This window comes from Panthera uncia, assembly GCF_023721935.1.
Source record: "Panthera uncia isolate 11264 chromosome D3 unlocalized genomic scaffold, Puncia_PCG_1.0 HiC_scaffold_8, whole genome shotgun sequence".
NCBI lineage: Eukaryota > Metazoa > Chordata > Mammalia > Carnivora > Felidae > Panthera > Panthera uncia.
Window position 1 is genome coordinate 60398510 of NW_026057586.1, and position 19651 is coordinate 60418160.

Here is a 19651-nt window from a genome sequence, read left to right on the forward strand (position 1 = left end):
TTGACGAAAAGCACTTGGCTGGTTGTAGGAAGCATGAACTGAACTAGCCGTTGCCCACCGCACACCAGATTCACTTGACAGAGCTGCTAGGAGACAAATTATGGTGATTCAGGGATGGGTATTTGGCAGATAGTTACTGGAAAAGAAGAGAAGTGAGCCCGTCACTTCAAGGCACGCAACAGACAGCACTTACTGCCAATGGTAACACTTGAACTTATGAGTGAAAATTAGAATATTAGAAAACTTGCGTCCACTCTTCGGAGCTGGAAAACTTCCCAATACTGAGCACCTCTCTGATGAGATCAGTGGTGATATTAACACGTGTGTGTTTTAAATATTGTGTAACAAAATGTGTCAGTATTTGGGAGACTGTATAACTCACTGGAGCAAATCACCAACAGGTGAAATACATCATTGGACTTTAAGGCAACAGAGTGTAAAAAGTTCACTGATAGACTTTCAGATTCCATGTTGCAACTAATCTTCCGGTTACTACCACTTGTTGAGTTTGGTGTAGTATTAAAAACAAAACAAACCAAAAAAAACTGCCCACAATTGCCTGGCTAGACTTTTGAAATACTCTTTCCTTTTCCAACTGCATAGCTCGCTGAAGCCAAATTTTCCCCATATACTTCAGCCAGAATAACACCTCATGGCAGATTGAGCACACGAACAGATATGAGAATCCAGCTGTCTTCATTTATGCCAGATATTAAAAAGATACGCAAAAGTATAAAATAATACCACTTTTTTCGCTGTTTGGTTTTTTTAAATACAACTGTTTGAACAAAATGATTTTTATTAGCATGTTAAATTTTAAGAAAAATTGAACAAACTAACAAATATTTTTAGATGCCTCAATTTTAATTTCTAGCATAGTAGATATTGATGGATAGGAGCCATATTATTAAAACTCTTTGGGACTCTCCGTGATGTTTATAATTATAAATGAGTCCTAATCCAAAATGGTCGGAGAATCATGCAGAACACAGAACAGCAAACGCTTATTATTTGAGGAGGGTCCAAACCACCTGGCACTAATATAGTTTAAAAGCACAGTCATTAGGGCCCCTGGGTGGCTTGGTCGGTTAAGCCTCCGACTTTGGCTCAGGTCACGATCTCACAGCTCGTGAGTTCGAGCCCCGCATCAGGCTCTGTGCTAACAGCTCAGAGCCTGGAGCCTGCTTCTGATTCTGTGTTTCACTCTCTCTCTGCCCTCCCCCTCTCACATTTCTCTCTCTCTCTCTCTCTCTCTCTCAAAAATAAATAAACGTTCAAAAAAATTTAAAGCACAGTCATGTAATAATTATTTTGTGGTAGACAATATGCAAATCTTAAAAATAATCTCAACCCACACATTACAAATCAATTTTGCTTTATTATGAAACTTCTATTCCTTGAAAAGTAAATATTTTCAGAATTTTGCAGACGTCTCAAAGGGTCTTAGGAGTATTAAATGAAGCAGCTTATTCTATTAGAACAAAACAGTTGAAAAACATGATCAGCTTTTGAAGTCATGTGGTTTATGAGTGGTTGCTTGCTGTCACAATTAAACGTTAACATCAGCAGCTGTAAAACAGTTGTAATAAACAGCAACAGCCAGTTCAATGACTTGTCCCTTTATATTCTGCATGGCAGTTTTAACATACTAGCATCCAGCTAGTTGAAAGAATGGGTATGTGTAAAGTAAAACTTTATAGATATGTATAAACTTTACCATGCTTTTTGCTTACATATTAACATTGGTCTCCTGCATTGCTTTTTGCAGCTTTTATCCATGACCCAAGATGACTACAAACCATCTGATGTTAGTATATTCTTAGAATTATCATTTATGCTCGTGTAAGTGATGTAAAAGTGATATAAATGGAATTAGCTCCTTTGAGTATATTTTAATAATCTATAAAATTTCCAGAAGTTTTTGAATAATTTTTTGTAGAAATTATATCTGGTTTATTGCTGTTAAAACACTAACTCATGTAACATGAGCGTGCATACAGTCATACAAAATATATTTAAACTTGTAAAAAGCCACATTGGAGAGTTTGTAAAAGCATTTTGCTCTGCAGGTAGACCTATTACATAATTTGAATAGGAAGTCTTGCATGTTCATGGACACACACACGATATATTTATATCGTAAAGCCAAAGAGGCAAAAAAAAAACAAAAAACAAAAAAAAACAAAAAACAAGAAATCGCACTTCGTGTACGAAATGCTTCAGCACAGAAATTGCAAAGCATCAGCAATGATCTCAAGAGGGGGTGCCAGCTAATGAGACTACATTAGTCCTATGCGCAGATGTGCTAAGTGTGGACAGGGGTGCTCTGGCTGGGGCCTAGGAACGATCTGGAGTTGCACTAGCTGGAGGGATGGCTGGGAGAGAGGCCATCAGAACAGAGGCTGGAGAGATGATCACACCAGATCAGCAAGGCTCAGCCAGCCTTTTCCAGGATTTACACTTGATACCTAGAACAAAGGGTGCCTTGCATGGTGTTTAGCAGAAGTGCAAGACAAGATCAGATTAAATTTTTACTGGGACCATTCTGTGGAAAATAGATTTGGACACAGGAATGAATGTACGCGATTCATCTTGCTAAAGCGGATACTTGATTAGTTGTCCGGCTTCCATTTAGTTCTTCACTGTTGAGTTATGCCTTTCTAGCGTAAGGGAAGGAGGTCGTATGTCCACATTGAAAACTGGAACTGATGTCACAGCTGTGCCTTTGCCCCGTGCTCCCCTGGCAGGGCCTGCTGGTGACCGTGAATGGCAATCCCGTAGACTACCACACCATCCACCCCAGTCTCCCCGTAGAGAACGGCCCCGCCAAAGCCGACCTGTACTCCACCCCGCAGTACCGGTGGGAGCCCTCTGAAGACTCCTCAGGTAAGGGGTGCACATCATACCTCAACTATGATCTCTCATGCACACGCTCAACATCTCTCTGTATCTTGTTTATTGTTTATTGTGTTGGTTCTTTCTCCTTTTAACACGGGCATTGTCTTCCATGGTCAGTATCATTAAGCTCATTTCCTCAAGTTCTCTATTTTTCCCTAGCGTATTTCTCTGTGTATTTTACCCTTGTATATAAAATAAATGGTATAATTGGGGCAAACTCTGGAAAATAAAAGGTAAACAGTTATTTTAAACACATCAACTTACAGTGTTAAACCTTTGTGTGTGTGCGTGTGTTTGGGTTTTTCTATAATTTGATATTGTAATCATGGTTAATAGTTTTGCTGGTTAATGGATGACCATTTTTAGAAAGAGTTTATTTTGTCTATAAAAAAAAAAGAGAGGGCTCAAACTTGTACTAGGCCTTTTTTCGCGTTTCTCTCAGTTTATTATGTTGAAGGAAAGCAGGCGGATACTAGAGATGACAAATTGGTGGCTTTGACTTGGGTTGTGTTTTATTTTGTTTTGTTTGGCCTATGCAGCATTTTCTAAAATGAAAAAAAAAGTAACCCACATTTTAAAAGCTGCAGCTCTGAGATACGGAAATTTCTGGAATCTCTTGAAGAATGTGAATATCTGGCAACACTAGCCCCCCACTCCTGCGAGGCAAGCGTTCACTCAACCACTGTTGTCACTTCCCTGATGGGGACCATGCCAATCACCAGTTCATAATGACAGAATTAGCTAAGTTTACTGTTGGGTGGAAAAGGCAGAGTACGCAGTTTGCGTCAAAGTGGCTACAAAACTGTACTGGATTTTTCTGTCTATTTATATGGAACTAACCCTGGAGTTGTTACACCTGATCCTACCTTAAGTAAATGGCAAGCAACTATCCAGCCTGTGATTGGTACATTAAGCTTAATGTATTTTTTGTTCATAATTCTTCATCAGACTTATTCTACTGTATTGTTCTGCATAGTTATCAGTATACCCCGAAGTTGCCTCTGACCTGGCATCTACTTAGCAATACAAAGGGTTAGTCACACTATCTAGCCTTCCTCAGTAAGGTCAGACCAGGTTCACTTCCCTAACCCAGCAGCCCACACATATCCCCAGCCCTAGATGGCACCTGCCGTCTCCACAGAGCCCCAGACTCTATGGGTTAATTACCCATTTCTGCTTCCTACTTGCATGTGTTTTAGTTTGCAAGTGTTTTAGTTTGCAGTTCACTTACTGAATATCTCAAGAAAATCCAGTACTTTCTGCAATGTGGTCTTCAGTGCTTTGGCATCAGAATCACACAGGGCAGGCCGAGAGCCAGCATTTGTGACTTTTAAAGTCTGGGACGCTCAGGTCACAGCCAGATACACTTCTCTTTACACATAGCTAACGTAAAAAGAGATGAACACAATTTTGGCTGCTGACAAGGCACACTCACACATACTCACATCATAAGTTGAAGTTTCAAAGGTAACATAAAAGCTGGACAGTTATTTTAAAATTTGAATATATATATGCAGACAGTGTTACAAGCAGAGAGGTAACGCCACGAGCTGTAAAATCCATCAGATTCCATTTCTTCATCACTGTGTCCAATCTGTGGCCTTCCCCTTATAATCCTCAGCCCCCACAGTGGAAGGGTGGAAGGCAGCAGGCTTCTGTAGGAGGAAATACCAGCCCCTCGCTTAGAGACTCACTTCTGGAGCCTGCACAAGGTGCTGTGCATGGCCACTGGTTCTTCACTGGTTTCTATTTCCTTGGCATGGTGTAGAGCGACTCCCTGGTGTGACCCAGCTATACGTAGCCCATTTAATTTAAGCAGGAGGACAGAAGGGATGTGGCACTCATTACTTCATCTTTGAATTCAAATTAGTTCTCCTGACAAGTAGAGGAGGATCTTGAGAAGAAATCCTTCCTTAAGTGCTATGCCCGTATTTTCCGATTGCTGGTCCTCTTCTCCTCAGCCCTCCGCACTGTCTTTTGCTTTTTAACATGATCTTTCATCCTTAGTATGACTTGTCTGCCTCGGCATAACCTAGGAAACCATGGGCCACTGAGTTCACACTGGCAACGTGGTTGGATGGTTGGTTGGTTGGTTGGCTGGCTGGTTGGTTTTCTTCACCTTCATTCTATCCATACTCTAGATACTGCTTGTATTAATTATCTATTGCTGAATAACAAATTATGGCCAAACCTAATGGCTTAAAACATTTAGTGTCATAGTTGCTGTAGGGCAGGAATCGGGTGTGACTAGGATGGGCTTCTCTGACTCAAGGTCTCTGATAATGTTGTAGATAAGCTGCTGGCTCGGGCTGTGGTCTCATCTGAAGGCTCACCTGAGGAGAATCTACTTTCACATCTACCCATGTAGTTGTTGACTGACCTCAAGTTCTTGCTGACCGCTGGCCAGAGGCACCAGTTCCCTGTCACCCGGGCCTCTTCTTAGGGCAGTGTACAACATGGCAGCTGGCTTCTCTCAGAATGAGTGAGAAATGAGAGAAAGTGCCCAGGTGCCTAAGGCAAGGCCATAGTCTTTTTAAACTTAATCCTAGAAGTTATATTCCATCCCTCCTACTTTTTAGAAGCTCATCAAAGGTCCCACCCACACTCAAGGGACGAGGACTACACAAGGGTATGAAGACCAGGAGGTAGAGATTATTAGGGACCATCTTTGAGGCTGCTTTCCATTCCTCTCAAGTTGAAATTTTCTTTCCGGGATTTCTGAGTGCTAGGTTCCATTATGCTGGCCAGGCCATTCTGTTTGAATTTGAAGGGCTTTGTCAGTTGGAAAGAATCTCTGAAGTCTTAAATAAAAGTCTGTGTTAAAACCATATATGTGGTGCAGCAGTTGGGATCCTTATCCAGAATTCACATATTAGCATAAATAGTTACATAATTTTTTTCTCCATCTAGAAAAGAAAGAGGAAGAAGGGGAGGAGAAGGAAGACTTTGAGGAGGAAAGGAGCCATGAGGAGAAACGAAGTGTTAAAGTTCATGCCATGGTCTCTGTGTTCCAGTTTATTATGAAACAAAGTTACATCTGTGCCCTTATTGCCATGATGGTATGTATGAAATGGGACAGCAGCATGCTTAAGAAATGCCCCACCATCCTCTCGTGACTGGCACAAATACCTAATCTTTCCAATATCTTGGCAGAGAAAGGTTGGGTATTTATTTTTCCCAGCATCTTTATACTACAGATTTCAAAAATCAGGTTTTGGGGCACATGGGTGGCTCAGTCAGTTGAGTGTCTGACTTCGGTTCACATCATGATCTCCCAGTTCATGAGTTCAAGCCCCACGTCAGACTCTCTGCTGTCAGAGTAGAGCCTGCTTCGGATCCTCTGTCCCCCTCTCTTTCTTCCCCTCCCCTGCTTGCTTGCATGCTCTTGCTCTCAAATAAATAAATAAACATTAAAAAACTCAGGTTCTGGGGCACCTGGGTGGCTCAGTCGGTTAAGCGTCCGACTTAAACTCAGGTCATGATCTCACAGTCCGTGAGTTCAAGCCCCGTGTCAAGCTCAGTGCTGACAGCTCAGAGCCTGGAGCCTGCTTTGGATTCTGTGTCTCCCTCTCTCTCTGCCCCTCCCCTGCTCATGCTCTGTCTCTCCCAGTCTCAAAAATAAACAAAAATATTAAAAAAAATTTTTTTAAATCAGGTTCTGTTCTATTTAACCTCCTTTTAAATATTAATGCATTTCTCTCAAATTAGCCTTAAAAGTGAGATGGTTGCCTGTTTTGCCAGTTTAAAAGGATCTATTGGGTAGTTTTTCTATGTGACGCTGAAGGTGTTCAAGATTGTCCATAAACTGCTTTTATTTTCTTCACATGGGAGAATTACATTCACATCTTATCTTAAATTTCAGTGAAACTGTAGTCCATCTTAGCTGCAATAAATTTTTACTGATATGAACATCCAGCAGCCAGAGTTCCCAAGAGCTTTTCCGATTTTCAGTGCTCAGTTGATGCATGTTTGTACTCACTTCTAGGTACATCTTCCGTCCCCAGCATCACAGTTTCAGAAATCCTCATCCTCATCCTCATCCTCATCCTCATCCTCATCCTCATTATCATCATCATCACCATCATCCTTTGGCCTACAGAGAGGGGATATAAGAAAGTCTAATTTGTCCCCTTCCTAAAAACAAACTTTTATGGGAAATCTGATTTATTTTTGAGACACCTAACGCTTACCTAACACAAGACTCTTCTACATTTTGTGGTCAATGGTGAGATCCCATGAACACCTTTAATGATAATAGAATGAAGATATTCTATACCTCTGGGGGGGGACGGGGGGGGGGGGAAATGCCTGAACCCGGTTTCTCCAGGCCTCCCCTCAAGATGTCTTCCAAATGAACCAACCTGTGTGTCCAGTCAACTTCAGCTTCTAGTAAGGACAGCTGTACATCTGAGAGAGGGGTGGCAGAAAGAAAGCTCCTTGAAATGAAAGATGGCTCAGGAGTGCCTGGGTGGCTCAGTTGGTTGGGCACCCAACCTCACGGTCCGTGGGTTTGAACCCTGTGGCAGGCTCTGTGCTAAAAGAAATGAAAGATAGCTTGTTAGGTGATTGCAAACTCTCTTCTTTAATGTAAATTCTGTGCTCTTGGGTGCTTTCTGGCATTTTCAACATGTCATCCTCTAAACTGTAGCAAAATTCCAAATTCAAACTATTAAATGTAAATGCAGCTTACAATTCTGATTCAGAACTCAAAAGAGTATATACCTTTCTTCTCTCTTTCTAAAAACAAGTCTGGTCTTTTTTTTTTTTTTTTTTTTTTTTTGTAAAGCAATAGAGCTTAAAACGGAACCCCAAAAACCTTGATTACACATTTTGCTACTTAGTATAAAAAAGAATCTATTGTAAAAACAACTTAAGAGAGCAGATCCTTCATTAAAGACATGCCCCTTTCTGGTGCCATATTCATTGTTTTAACGGAGCCATCATATTAATGTTTTAAAAGAGCCTGCGTTCCATGGAAGTGTCCCATGTGACAGACTTTTAATCACAGACAGAAAAAGTAGTCCTGAGGAGCCAAATCTCTTAGAATGGTACTTGTATTTATTCAAAAATATAAAGTCGGAATACACTAAACTGTCAGACAATCTGGAAATTGAACATAGTGCAGAAGCATCCCGAATACCACAACTGAAAGGCATATGTCACTTAGGCACTACACAGGAAAGAGGTTTAAAAAAATCCTCATAACTTGTTTTTCTTCCTCTTCCACCCCCACCTTCCCAAGAATAGGGTGCAGGGGAACAGACTTGCTGGAATTGTAATATCTGTGAAGATGATTTTCCTGGGTCACACCCAAACAAATGGCCATTACATCTGTATTTCGTACCGGGATAAATGAATTAAATACACTACTTAATGCAAGTGCATTAACTGTTACCTACCTAACCTTTGATAAACAGTATTTCCAAGAAATAATATTTTCATGAAAATAATTCAGACTTGCTAATAGTTAGCAGTCACTCACCTAATTTCAGTAAAAGCAACTTTAATTTCCAGTTTATGTTTATCATGTGTTTCTTTTTTTTTTTAATTTTTTTTAACGTTTTATTTATTTTTGAGACAGAGAGAGACAGAGCATGAACGGGGGAGGGGCAGAGAGAGAGGGAGACACAGAATCGGAAGCAGGCTCCAGGCTCTGAGCCATCAGCCCAGAGCCCGACGCGGGGCTCGAACTCACGGACCGCGAGATTGTGACCTGAGCTGAAGTCGGACGCTTAACCGACTGAGCCACCCAGGCGCCCCATTTATCATGTGTTTCAACCAACAATTTTAAATAAATTTTAAGTAAGTTCACCACTTAAAAAGCTAGCTCTCCTATAGGACAAATTTGCAAATTGCCGAGAGGAAATAATATGAGGAAATTTTTATGGCCACGTTTCCTTGGCACTCTTAAATAACTCCCGAGTCTAGTTTGGAAAAAGAAGGGATAGATCACTTACAGTTGCTTTTAATACTGCAAAGTAGGGTGTACCTTTGTATCTTTGTACCTAAAGTGAAAAATATTTAGAAGGAAGACCCGCCATACATTTGCCATTGGCTCTGTTCCCTGCAGGAAGTTAAAAAATAATGCTCTTCTCAGCAAGATCAGTCTTTCTCTTCGGTTCTCTCCCTATGCCCCAGGTTGGGGTATCTCTCTATGATTTCACCACTGTCTCCTCTCCTTAGTTTGAATATTATTGACTTTTTCCTTTTAGATAACTTTTTTTAATTTTTTTTAACATTTATTCATTTTTTGAGAAAGAGAGACAGAGCATGAGAAGGGGAGGGGCAGAGAGAGAGAGAGAGGGAGACACAGACTCGGAAGCAGGCTCCAGGCTCTGAGCTGTCAGCACAGAGCCCGACATGGGGCTCAAACCCGCAAACCGTGAGATCACGACCTGAACAGAAGGCTGACGTTTAACTGACTGAGCCACCTAAGTGCCCCTCCTTTTAGATAACTGTTAACGTACCAGAGCAGGGGACTATACATTGTAGTGACCATCATTGTGTTTTCTCTTCCTTTCACCCTCAAGGCTTGGAGCATCACCTATCACAGCTGGTTGACTTTTGTGTTGTTGATTTGGTCATGCACCCTTTGGATGATTCGCAACAGAAGAAAATATGCCATGATCAGCTCTCCTTTCATGGTCATCTATGGAAATCTGTTGCTGATATTACAGTATATATGGAGTTTTGAACTTCCTGAAATTAAAAAGGTCCCAGGATTTTTAGAAAAGAAAGAGCCAGGAGAACTTGCCTCCAAGGTAAGTGAATGGGAAAATAAGAAAACAAAACATTGAAACAAATCCACAATAATCATAATAAGCATATCCAGGCACAGACTTACAAAGGTAGGTTCCAAATATTCAGTGCTTTACAAAAATGAATACGTTAAAAGCTCTAAGAAATAACTCATATTCCTTAGAGGTCTCTATAATTTAAATGTGAATAAATATTACACCATGCCTTTAGATTTTATTTAAAATAACAGTGCTTTCCACTGGAAGGAAAAATATAGGCTGTTACATTTTAATGTCAATTACAGTGTGGTAGAAATTAGAGGGGGAAACAGGAAAATACAGTATAAAATGTATCAAAGGGTTAGGAGACTTTGATCTCAGTTTGCAAAGCAGGCTGAACACATTGCTATTACAGATAATCACCGATTATTCATAAAAACGTTTTTTCTTCAATCATGTCTTAAAAACACTGTAGCAGCAAAAATTAAATAGGACACTTATTTTTCTCCTTCTGTGGATTACATGATGTGCCTTCATTTGTAGTGAGAAAGCTCATGATCTGTCACTACTCATTATTTTCATGCCCCATTTTAATAGTTTTCACTTCAGAAGATTATAAATTGCCCCAAACTTTGTTTTGTGAACTCTGGAAGACTCTAAACACATTCTATTTGTGTCGATGACTTTGCAGTAAGACGGTGAAAGCAGTCCTGTGTAATTTGTGTAATTACTCCATGAGCCTTGAACATCTTTCTCCTCTAGGCAGAGAATTAGTTTCTGCCTAGAGGGACATTAATTTACATTGCATGAAATCCACCGTTCCTGAGAGCAACCACCTTTTTTACAGGTTACCAGACACCAGACAGCCCATAGCCAAAGCAACCAGGCATCAACAGGGTTTTAGGAGACACCAAAGATTGGTTCTCATAACAGATTTTTAGGTGAAGGCTATTGGGGTAAGGGAGAAACTCCTAACAGGTGAATTCTAAAGAGTTAGAAGTTAGATCATAATCCCCTGTGTTCATGGACCATGGCCAGTTCGTTTATTGATTCATTCATTCATATAAAACTCCCATGCCCACCCTACTCCACTTTCTCTCTCAAACCCCACTCCACGATGACAGTCCCACAGCGTATTCCCATTTACAAGTCACTTCTGCCTCCCACTCTTCCCTCTCATTCTCTCCTTCCCTGGACTTCCTCTTAAACACACACACACACACACAACTGATACGTTCGTCTTTTTTTTTTAACAAGAGAAATTCGAAATCTCATCTTGTGACTGTGCAAATCTGTATCAGCCTGGCTCAGAATATTGGGGAGGCATCTGGAAATGTATGCCACCTAACTGGCTGAACTACTTCTTGCCCAAAATCAATAGCTCTTGGGGGGCACCTGGATGGCTCAGTCAGTTGAGTGTCCGACTTTGGCTCAGGTCACGATCTCAGGGTTTGTGGGTTCGAGCCCTGTGTCAGGCTGTCTGCTGTCAGCACAGAGCCTGCTTTGGATCTTCTCTCTCTCTCTCTCTCTGTCTCTCTCTCTCTCTCTCTAGGCCCCTCCCCCACTTGCACTCTTCTCTCTCTCAAAATAATAAATATTAAAATGTTTTAAATCAACAGTCCTTGGGATGGGGGGACATTTGGGGGAAATAAATTTATTACTTGTAAGAAAAAAAGCAGTGTTATTCTGGGGAAAGCAGGGTCTGCATTTATATTTTAATGTACTCAGGAGCTAAAAAGAAAACAAGTTTTGTCATAGATAAAAACATAACCCAAGATCATAAAATCTCTATCACGGTGACATTTGTCAGAGCACATTATTAAACACAGTGTTTGCAAAGTACTGAGTGGATCATGGAAATCGAGAGAAAGAAAGAATATGGCCTGGATCCTCAGAGGTCTGACCACTCTGGGGGAGCCAGACTCAGCTACTTCATAGTATCTATCAGCTGCTAAAATGTCTTCCACATCCGTCAACTGTGCCTTCCAAGCCTGGCCTGTAACTCACCTAGGAAAAATGGCCCATCTGCCCTCAAGTATCCCTAGACTGTTACACATATGCATTCGAGAAACAGATTTCTTTCCCAAATTGCAGTTACAGTTCAATGGCTTGTGACTTCCAGAAGTGTTCTTGACTACAGTTCTTGAAATGGTCCTTGACTTTCTCAGGCCCTAAACATGTTGTCCAGGACTTCCTGGGATTGGTTTATGTTGAAGGCAAATGAAAAGTGGATATTTAGGGATAGTTAAGTGGGCAGTTAGTCAAAGTAAAAAGGACCCATTCGTTTGCCGATTTATGTTTTCATTTCTTTGGCAAATATTTATTAAAATCCTACTATAAACCACAATGAGATACTACGTCACACACCAGGAAGGCTAGAATAAAAAAAAAAGCAGACAATGATAAGTATTAACAAGGAAATAGAGAAACAGAAGCCCCATACACCCCTGAAGGAAGGGGAGCATATAAAATGCTGCAGCCATTTTGGAAAACGGTCTCTCAGTTCCTCAATAGGTTAAACATAGAATTACCATAAGACCTAGCAATTCCACTCCTAGGTATTATACCCAAGAGAACCAAAAGCCTATGTCCACACAAAAACTTGCACCTGAATGTCATGGCATTGTTATTCTTAATAGCCCCCAAGCGGGCAACACCTAACTGCCCATCAACTGAGAAATAAAATGTTGTCTATCCATCCACACAGTGGACTATTATTCAGTAATAAAGAGAAATGAGGTACCAATACAGGCTACAACATGAATACGCCTTGAAAACATCATGCGAAATAAAAGAAGCCACTTATAGAAGAATGCTTATTATTAATTCCATTTATATAAGATGCCCGGATTAGGAAGTGTATGGAGACAGGAAGTAACGAACTATAGAAATGATCCCTGAAAGTATAGTCTTTGGATACAGGAAGTAAATTGATGGTTGGCTAGGGCTGAGGTGGGGAGGGACGGGGTGACTGCCATGGGTCTTCTTTTGGGGCGATGAAAATATCCCACAATGGATCGCGGTGATGGTTGCACAACTCCGTGAATTTACTAAAAACCACTCAGTTGCACATTCTAAATGGGTGAATTGTATGGCATGTAAATTACATTTCAATAAAGCTAGTACAAGAAAAGAAACTGCTCTGTGCCAGGTCCCATATTCTCTGAAGAACGGAGCTTCCCTAAAGCGTCAGCTATTTTTGTCCTAGCCCTCCACAAAATATTAATGTGCAAGCATGGACACTTAGAACAATTCTTCCTTCAGCTCTAGGAGCTGAATGGGATGTTAAAGGGCTCTGTTCTCCAGGATGCAATGTACATTTTCCCATCTGTGGAATTCTTCATAACAAGGAACACTGCAGAGTCCAGGAGTATTATGGAAGAAACATGTCTGCCTTCCTCTTACAATTGTGCTGATGTCACCATCAGGACAGGAAATCGAGGACTAAGGAGTGGTCCTATCGAGGACCGGTCTCCAGGGAGACCAATTGCCAAAGCTGATTTCCAGCCCAGATGGAAGTGGTTTGGACTGTCCAGACATCTCCCCCTGGGCCTGTGCACACTGCCGAATGGACTCCTGGCCCTCGACACGCTTGCTCGTGTCTTCAGCAAAGGGGATTTAAAAGCCAGTGACTTTCAGGTGAAAGCAAGTGGGTGCCCGACTCTGTGTCAGATAGAAAGGCTTATTTATCGTGTTCCCACTGAGAAGCGGGCAAACTGTTGTATATGCTGAAATGCATGTATGCTTGGGATGGTGGCTTAATTCTCGTTTTGCTCATTCTCTGCTTTCAGATACTTTTCACCATTACTTTTTGGCTACTGCTGAGGCAGCACCTCACGGAGCAAAAAGCTCTTCAAGAAAAGGAAGCTCTTTTATCTGAGGTCAAAATCAGAAGTCAGGAAAATGAAGGAAAAGGTAAATTAGCGTGACTAGAGATTTTCGTGCTCCGCTGAATTACAGAGAAAGAGCACCCAAAACGCATCAGAAAGCCTCTGTGCTTCAGACCAGATAAAAGCCAGACATTAACCTGGAGCAGTAGACAACACTCTGAGCCCACAAGGAGCTTTAGAAAATGTGCTGTCGTTCGATCCTCACAAAATGGATTTCCACGTAAGGGAAGAAGAAACAGGTTCAGAGAAGTTAAATGGTTATCCACGGTCACACTTTTCGAGCCGTGAAACAATCAGAACTGGAAATTGATATACTAGTTTGGGTTTGTGTTGTTATGTACAGGGGACCCCTTACTCACAGAGACCATGTTCCAAGACCCCAGTGGATGCCTGACACTGTGGATAGTACTGAACCCTAAATATGCCGTTTCCTACGCACACATACCTATGATAAAGTTTAATGTATAAATTAAGCACAGTAAGACATGGACGACTAATAAGATAGGACAATTATAGTTAGAAAGGGTAATAAAAGTTATGTGAAGGTGGTCTCTCTCTCAAAACATCTTATGCTGTGGGGCGCCTGGGTGGCTTGGTCGGTTAAGCGTCCGACTTCGGTTCAGGTCATGATCTCACGGTTCGTGAGTTCAAGCCCCGCGTCGGGCTCTGTGCTGACAGCTCGGAGCCTGGAGCCTGTTTCAGATTCTGTGCCTCCCTCTCTCTCTCTGACCCTCCCCTGTTCATGCTCTGTCTCTCTCCATCTCAAAAATGAATAAACGCTAAAAAAAAAAAAAAAATTAAAAAAAAAAAACATCTTATGCTGTACTCACCCTTTTGGTGATGTCGTGAGATGATACAATACTAATGTGATGAGACAGAGGTGAATGACGTAGGCATGTGACATGGCATTAGGCCAGTATTGTCCTGCTGATGATACTTCAGGAAGTGCATCATCTGCTTCTGGGCTGTGGTTGACCTCAGGTAACTGAAATGGTGGAAAGTGAAACCCTGGAACAGAGTTGGGGAGGGGGGACCACTGTAGTCACTTTTCTAGATCTTGCAGTTCTTCTTTTTTTTAATTTATTGTTTTTAATTATTTTTGAGAAAAGGAGAGCCCAAGTGGGGGAGGGGCAGAGAGAGAGGGAGACAGAGAATCCGAAGCAGTCTTGACATTGTCAGCACAAAGCCCAGCCCAGGGCTCCAACTCACGAATTGGAGTGAGATCATGACCTAAGCCAAAGTCAGATGCTCAACCGACTGAACCACTCAGGTGCCCCTAGATTCTGCCGTTCTTAAATCTGTCCTTGGATGTCAGAAATCAAATTAGGTGTTATAAACAGATTAGCATAAAGTATTACCAGGTTTATTTCTTTGAAATTATATTTCACAAAGGCTATGAAAATTGATTATGGTTAGTCATAAATGCTGCCTTGTTTACTAGAACAGTCTGAAATCATTCAAATCATAGAATAACACATAAAACCATGTGCTTCTAAGTCCCACATATGACACCCAGTCAGAGTGTGGCTCCGGGCAGGGAACCAGCTAAATGTAACAGCAAAATCTTCTGTTTTAAAGATGATGAGCAAGATCTACAAATGGAAGGAGAGGCTGAGGAGAAAGAGGGAGAGGAAGCAAAGGAAGAAAAGCAAGAGAGAAGGAAGGAAGAAGAAGAAGAAATGGAAGAAGATGACAACCAGGACATCATGAAAGTGCTGGGCAATTTGGTGGTGGCCATGTTCATCAAGTATTGGATCTACGTGTGTGGAGGAATGTTCTTCTTCGTCAGCTTCGAGGGTAAAATTGTGATGTACAAAATCATCTACATGGTGCTGTTTCTGTTCTGTGTGGCCTTGTATCAGGTAGGTAAATGATTGTCTTCTATTTTTCCGATCCTTGTGGCAGCCCCAGAAATATATGTGAGCTTCCTTTGACAAGATTCTAAATTAATATAATGCCGTGAACCCATTATATAAAGTGATCAATGTGATTCAAACATTACATATTAAGAAGGCCTAAAATGGGAAATGACTATCTTCAGCTTGTTCATTGTTTTAAAATTTGGGGTTCCTAAAAAGTAAAAAAAATATTCATGAGTTTTTCAAAAATTCTTGATAAAAAAAAAAAAAGGCTGTATAATTAAAGTAATTTTTGAATGATAGTTTAAGAACAGTGGCTAGAAAATCTAAAATACTGGTTGATTCTCAGTTCACTTATTCTTCAGAGTTTAGAATCAGAAAACTGTATGTAAACATATATGCATATTGTATCAACTATTTTAATATTTTATTAATTAGAATATATAAAAGATTCTACTAAAATAATTAGCCTCTCCACAAATTCAGTCTTAACTTCTAGAGAAATTTTAACTCAGTGATAAAAACAGGTGCCATAGGACCATCTGGGTGGCTGAGTCAGTTGAGTGTCTGTCTCTTGGTTTCAGCTCAGGCCGTGATTCCAGGGGCGTGAGATTGAGCCCCGCATCAAGCATGGAGCCTGCTTGAGATTCTCTCTCTCTTCCTCTCTCCCACACTCACACTGTGTCTCTCTCTCCCTCTCTCGAAAAGAAAAAAAAAGAAAAACACGTGCAACAGTACACTAACCTTGCAGGCAGCCAAGCAAATAAAGCAACTGAAATAAGCAAGAAGAATTCACTGATAGAGATTAAAATCGCTCAACCGAAATTGATAAAAATTTTGAAATACCTTTGAAATTCAGGGTAGGTAGGCACCTAGGTGGCTCAGTTGGTTGAGCATCTGACTCTTGATCTCAGTTCAGATCTTGATCTCAGAGTGGTGAGTTCAAGCCCCACATTGGGTTCCACAGTGAGTATGAAGCCTACTTAAAAAAAAAAGTCAGGGTAGATGTTCTCAGATGAAAATACACAGGCTTTTGTTAAAGAGGTGGTAAACCTCTCTTTACTGGCTTCACATTTTTCTCATATAGTACCACTTAGAATTTCAAAATTGGCACAATTTTCTCTCAGTGATAACTACCATGATGGCAACATCTTCCATACTAATGCTTGAATGCCTTTTATAAACTAGGTACCATGCCAAGAGCCTTATAAATACTCTGATTTCTCCCTCTTAACAGCACTCCAAATAGGCACTTAGGGAGTAAGAAACTGAAGCTCAGTGTGGTCTGGCAACTCCCCCAAGGACCTAGGTAGCAAGTCCTGTAGTCCTGAGATTCTAATCCAGATCCAACCAGCTCTATGAGGAACAGAGGTTCAAAAATAAAAAAAAAATGAATTAGATTTGATTTTTTAGTATTTGTAAATATCACCACCTGTCATACTGGAATAAATGAGATGGGTTTTTTTTTTGTAAGTTGCTGCTTTTTTTAAATAACGAATTCTTTTTTTCTTCTTTGTTTTTCAACATCTGATTCACAGGTGCACTACGAATGGTGGAGGCGAATCCTAAAATATTTTTGGATGTCTGTGGTTATTTACACTATGCTGGTGCTTATCTTTATATACACATATCAGTTTGAAAACTTCCCAGGCCTGTGGCAAAATATGACAGGATTGAAAAAAGAAAAGTAAGCAGTTTGGTGTAAAATGAGCTGTGGAAACCACAGACAGGATGAAGACTTGCATGCATGTGGTTCAAACATTTTTGTGGAAGGTTTTAATAAAACATGGTGTCGTCAGGGTCTGTAAGTTCCTAGCGAGCAGGTCATTTTATGGTCTCCCTGCCAAGCCCTGAGCCTGACACCCATAGTACATACTCAATGAATATTGACTGAAAAGTGAATTTTCAGCCCCATTTTAATGCCATAACTTTTTCTAATGGCCATTTCATCTGAAACACCTGCTTAGTACTTAACCAGGCATGCCTTCTGCTTTCCAAAGGGAAGCTCAGTTCTGCGGCTCAGTTGGTTCACAGGCTCATAATATAAAGCATCAGCCTCTTCTCATTTAAGTAGCAGGTGCTAAGATTCTAAGGAGCACTCGATGCCGTAGAAAAAAATTTCAGGGGCGCCTGGGTGGCTCAGTCAGTTAGGTGTCCAACTCTTGATTTCAGCTCAGGTCACGATCTCACGGTTTGTGGGTTCGAGTCCCTGGTAGGGCTCTGTGCTGATAGTGTGGAGCCTACTTGGGATTCTCTCTCTCTCTCTCTCTCTCTCTCTCTCTCTCTCTCTCCCTCTCCCCCGACCCCTCCCCTGCTCAGACTCTCTAAAATTAAATGAATAGGCTTAAAATTAAATGAATAGACTTAAAAGAAATTTCTGTAAGTGCTAATGGAGTGATGATGATGAAATCATTTTTCATGTATGTGTGATATATCTGTACATGTGCCCTGTCTTTTTCTAATTTGCTGCTATAAACTTCTGAAATTAGTTACCAGAATTGGGCAGAGGGCTGAATGCATATACTGAGGTGGCTAAGCGAAAAGCTGAAAGGGAACGGATCGCCATGTAGCTAGGCTAACACATCTTGAACATTTATTCAACAAATATTTATCAAATGCCTCCCATGTGCCAGACACTGACTCTGCCTCGGGACACACACAGGAAGCGAGACAGATGGAGTCTAAGCACTACGGAGTTTATATTCTAGTAGAGGAGACCAAAAAAAGCCCTACTTAATGTGCAAATAAATTAATTGCTAACTGTGGCAAGTGTGTGAAGGAAAACCAACGACAGATTGAGGTAGTAAACCGTGGGGGATATGAACTATAAATGGAGTGATCAGGGCAGGCTTCCCTGAGAAGGTGACATTTAAACTCCACCTAAAGGGCTTGTCTTAAGAAAACTGCGTGAGTTGGGAGCCGAGTTGCGGAAAAGCTTCCCAGGCAAAGACAGCAGCAAATGTGAAGATCCTGAGGCAAGACTGAATTCGGCACAAATGAAGGACCAGAGGAAGGCTCGCCTGCCAGGAGCAAGGGGGAGACTGGAAGCAGAGGTGGAGAATAGAGCCAGGCACCCAGGATGTGCATGGCCTGTAGGTAGTGGTGTTGGCATTTTATTCTTGGGGAAATTTTTAAGTCTTTAAGTAACCCTTGACTGGCTGAAAAAAAAACAATGCTGTCAGAAGGCAAGCGTAGAAACCACAAGGCAGGTGAGTTGGCAACAGCAGTGTTCTTGTGAGAAATGATGGTGGTTTCATCTAGAAGAGGTAGTTCAGAATTTGGCACAAGGTAGACAGTTATTACCAGGAAGACTCGAGTGGGGGACCGGGGTGGAGAGCAGCGTGGCCAAGCAAAACTGGGAAATCAAGAATACCGTTTGGAAAACACTAAATATGAAATAACTGTGGGGGGAAAAAAAATCCTTCTGGTAGACATGTGGGCACAAGAATCCACAGGAGAAGCCGGAACTCTGAATGTGCATTTGAATCATTGGTGTTAAGATGGTGTGTAAATCCCCAGGACTTGTACATTACCTAAGGGAAACATAAGCGGGAGAAGAGACTCAGCACCGAGGCCTGGGGCTATTTCACATCTGGAGGTCCAATAAAGGAGGAGACAGCGACAGAAGAGGAAAACCAGGACAGTGTGGCAGCACCAAGGCCAGGACAGTTTCAAGAAGGATTGGAAGCTGAATTAAACAAAGAGAAGCAGCCACTCTGGATTGGCGATACTGAGGTTGTTACCGCCCGATGTAAGAGCGGGTCCGTTGGATTGGTGGAAGCAGAAACCAAAGTGGAACGCATGGAAGAGAGAGGGGAATTCAAGGAATGGTATAACTGAGACAGTGAAGACTGATGTAATTTATGATGGGGGGGAAAAAAGTGCCCTCATTGCCTAAGAAAAGTTCTTGCTTTTCGTGTCGTTTTGTTTTACAGGCTCGAGGATCTCGGCTTAAAACAGTTCACCGTAGCAGAACTATTCACTCGCATCTTCATCCCAACCTCCTTTCTGTTGGTGTGCATTTTACACCTCCACTATTTCCATGATCGGTTCCTGGAGCTCACGGACCTAAAGTCCATTCCCAGCAAGGAAGACAGCGCCATCTACAGGTGAGCGCGAGCAGGAAGCACGAGCCTCTTGCTCTGGTCAGGGCGGCTTTGATTCCCCACCTCAGCTTGGGGGGGGGGGGGGGGGGGCCTGCAGGAGGCCAAGAACTAATGTAGAGTTTCAGCCTTGAACTTGCCATGAGTACCAATCTGGAGGGGGA

At 41.5% G+C, this 19651-nt stretch overlaps 1 protein-coding gene and 1 pseudogene across 1 annotated transcript in view; one reads left to right on the forward strand and one right to left on the reverse strand.

Moving 5' to 3' along the window:
* Positions 1-19651, forward strand: part of PIEZO2 (piezo type mechanosensitive ion channel component 2) — a 471937-nt gene that overhangs the window by 339203 nt on the left and 113083 nt on the right. The window contains 8 exon segments of the mRNA XM_049620442.1: positions 1769-1807; positions 2748-2886; positions 5809-5957; positions 9429-9659; positions 13427-13550; positions 15104-15387; positions 16923-17071; positions 19320-19493. Coding sequence (XP_049476399.1) covers positions 1769-1807; positions 2748-2886; positions 5809-5957; positions 9429-9659; positions 13427-13550; positions 15104-15387; positions 16923-17071; positions 19320-19493 — 1289 coding nt within the window.
* On the reverse strand, positions 12463-12548 carry LOC125914974 (uncharacterized; annotated as a pseudogene).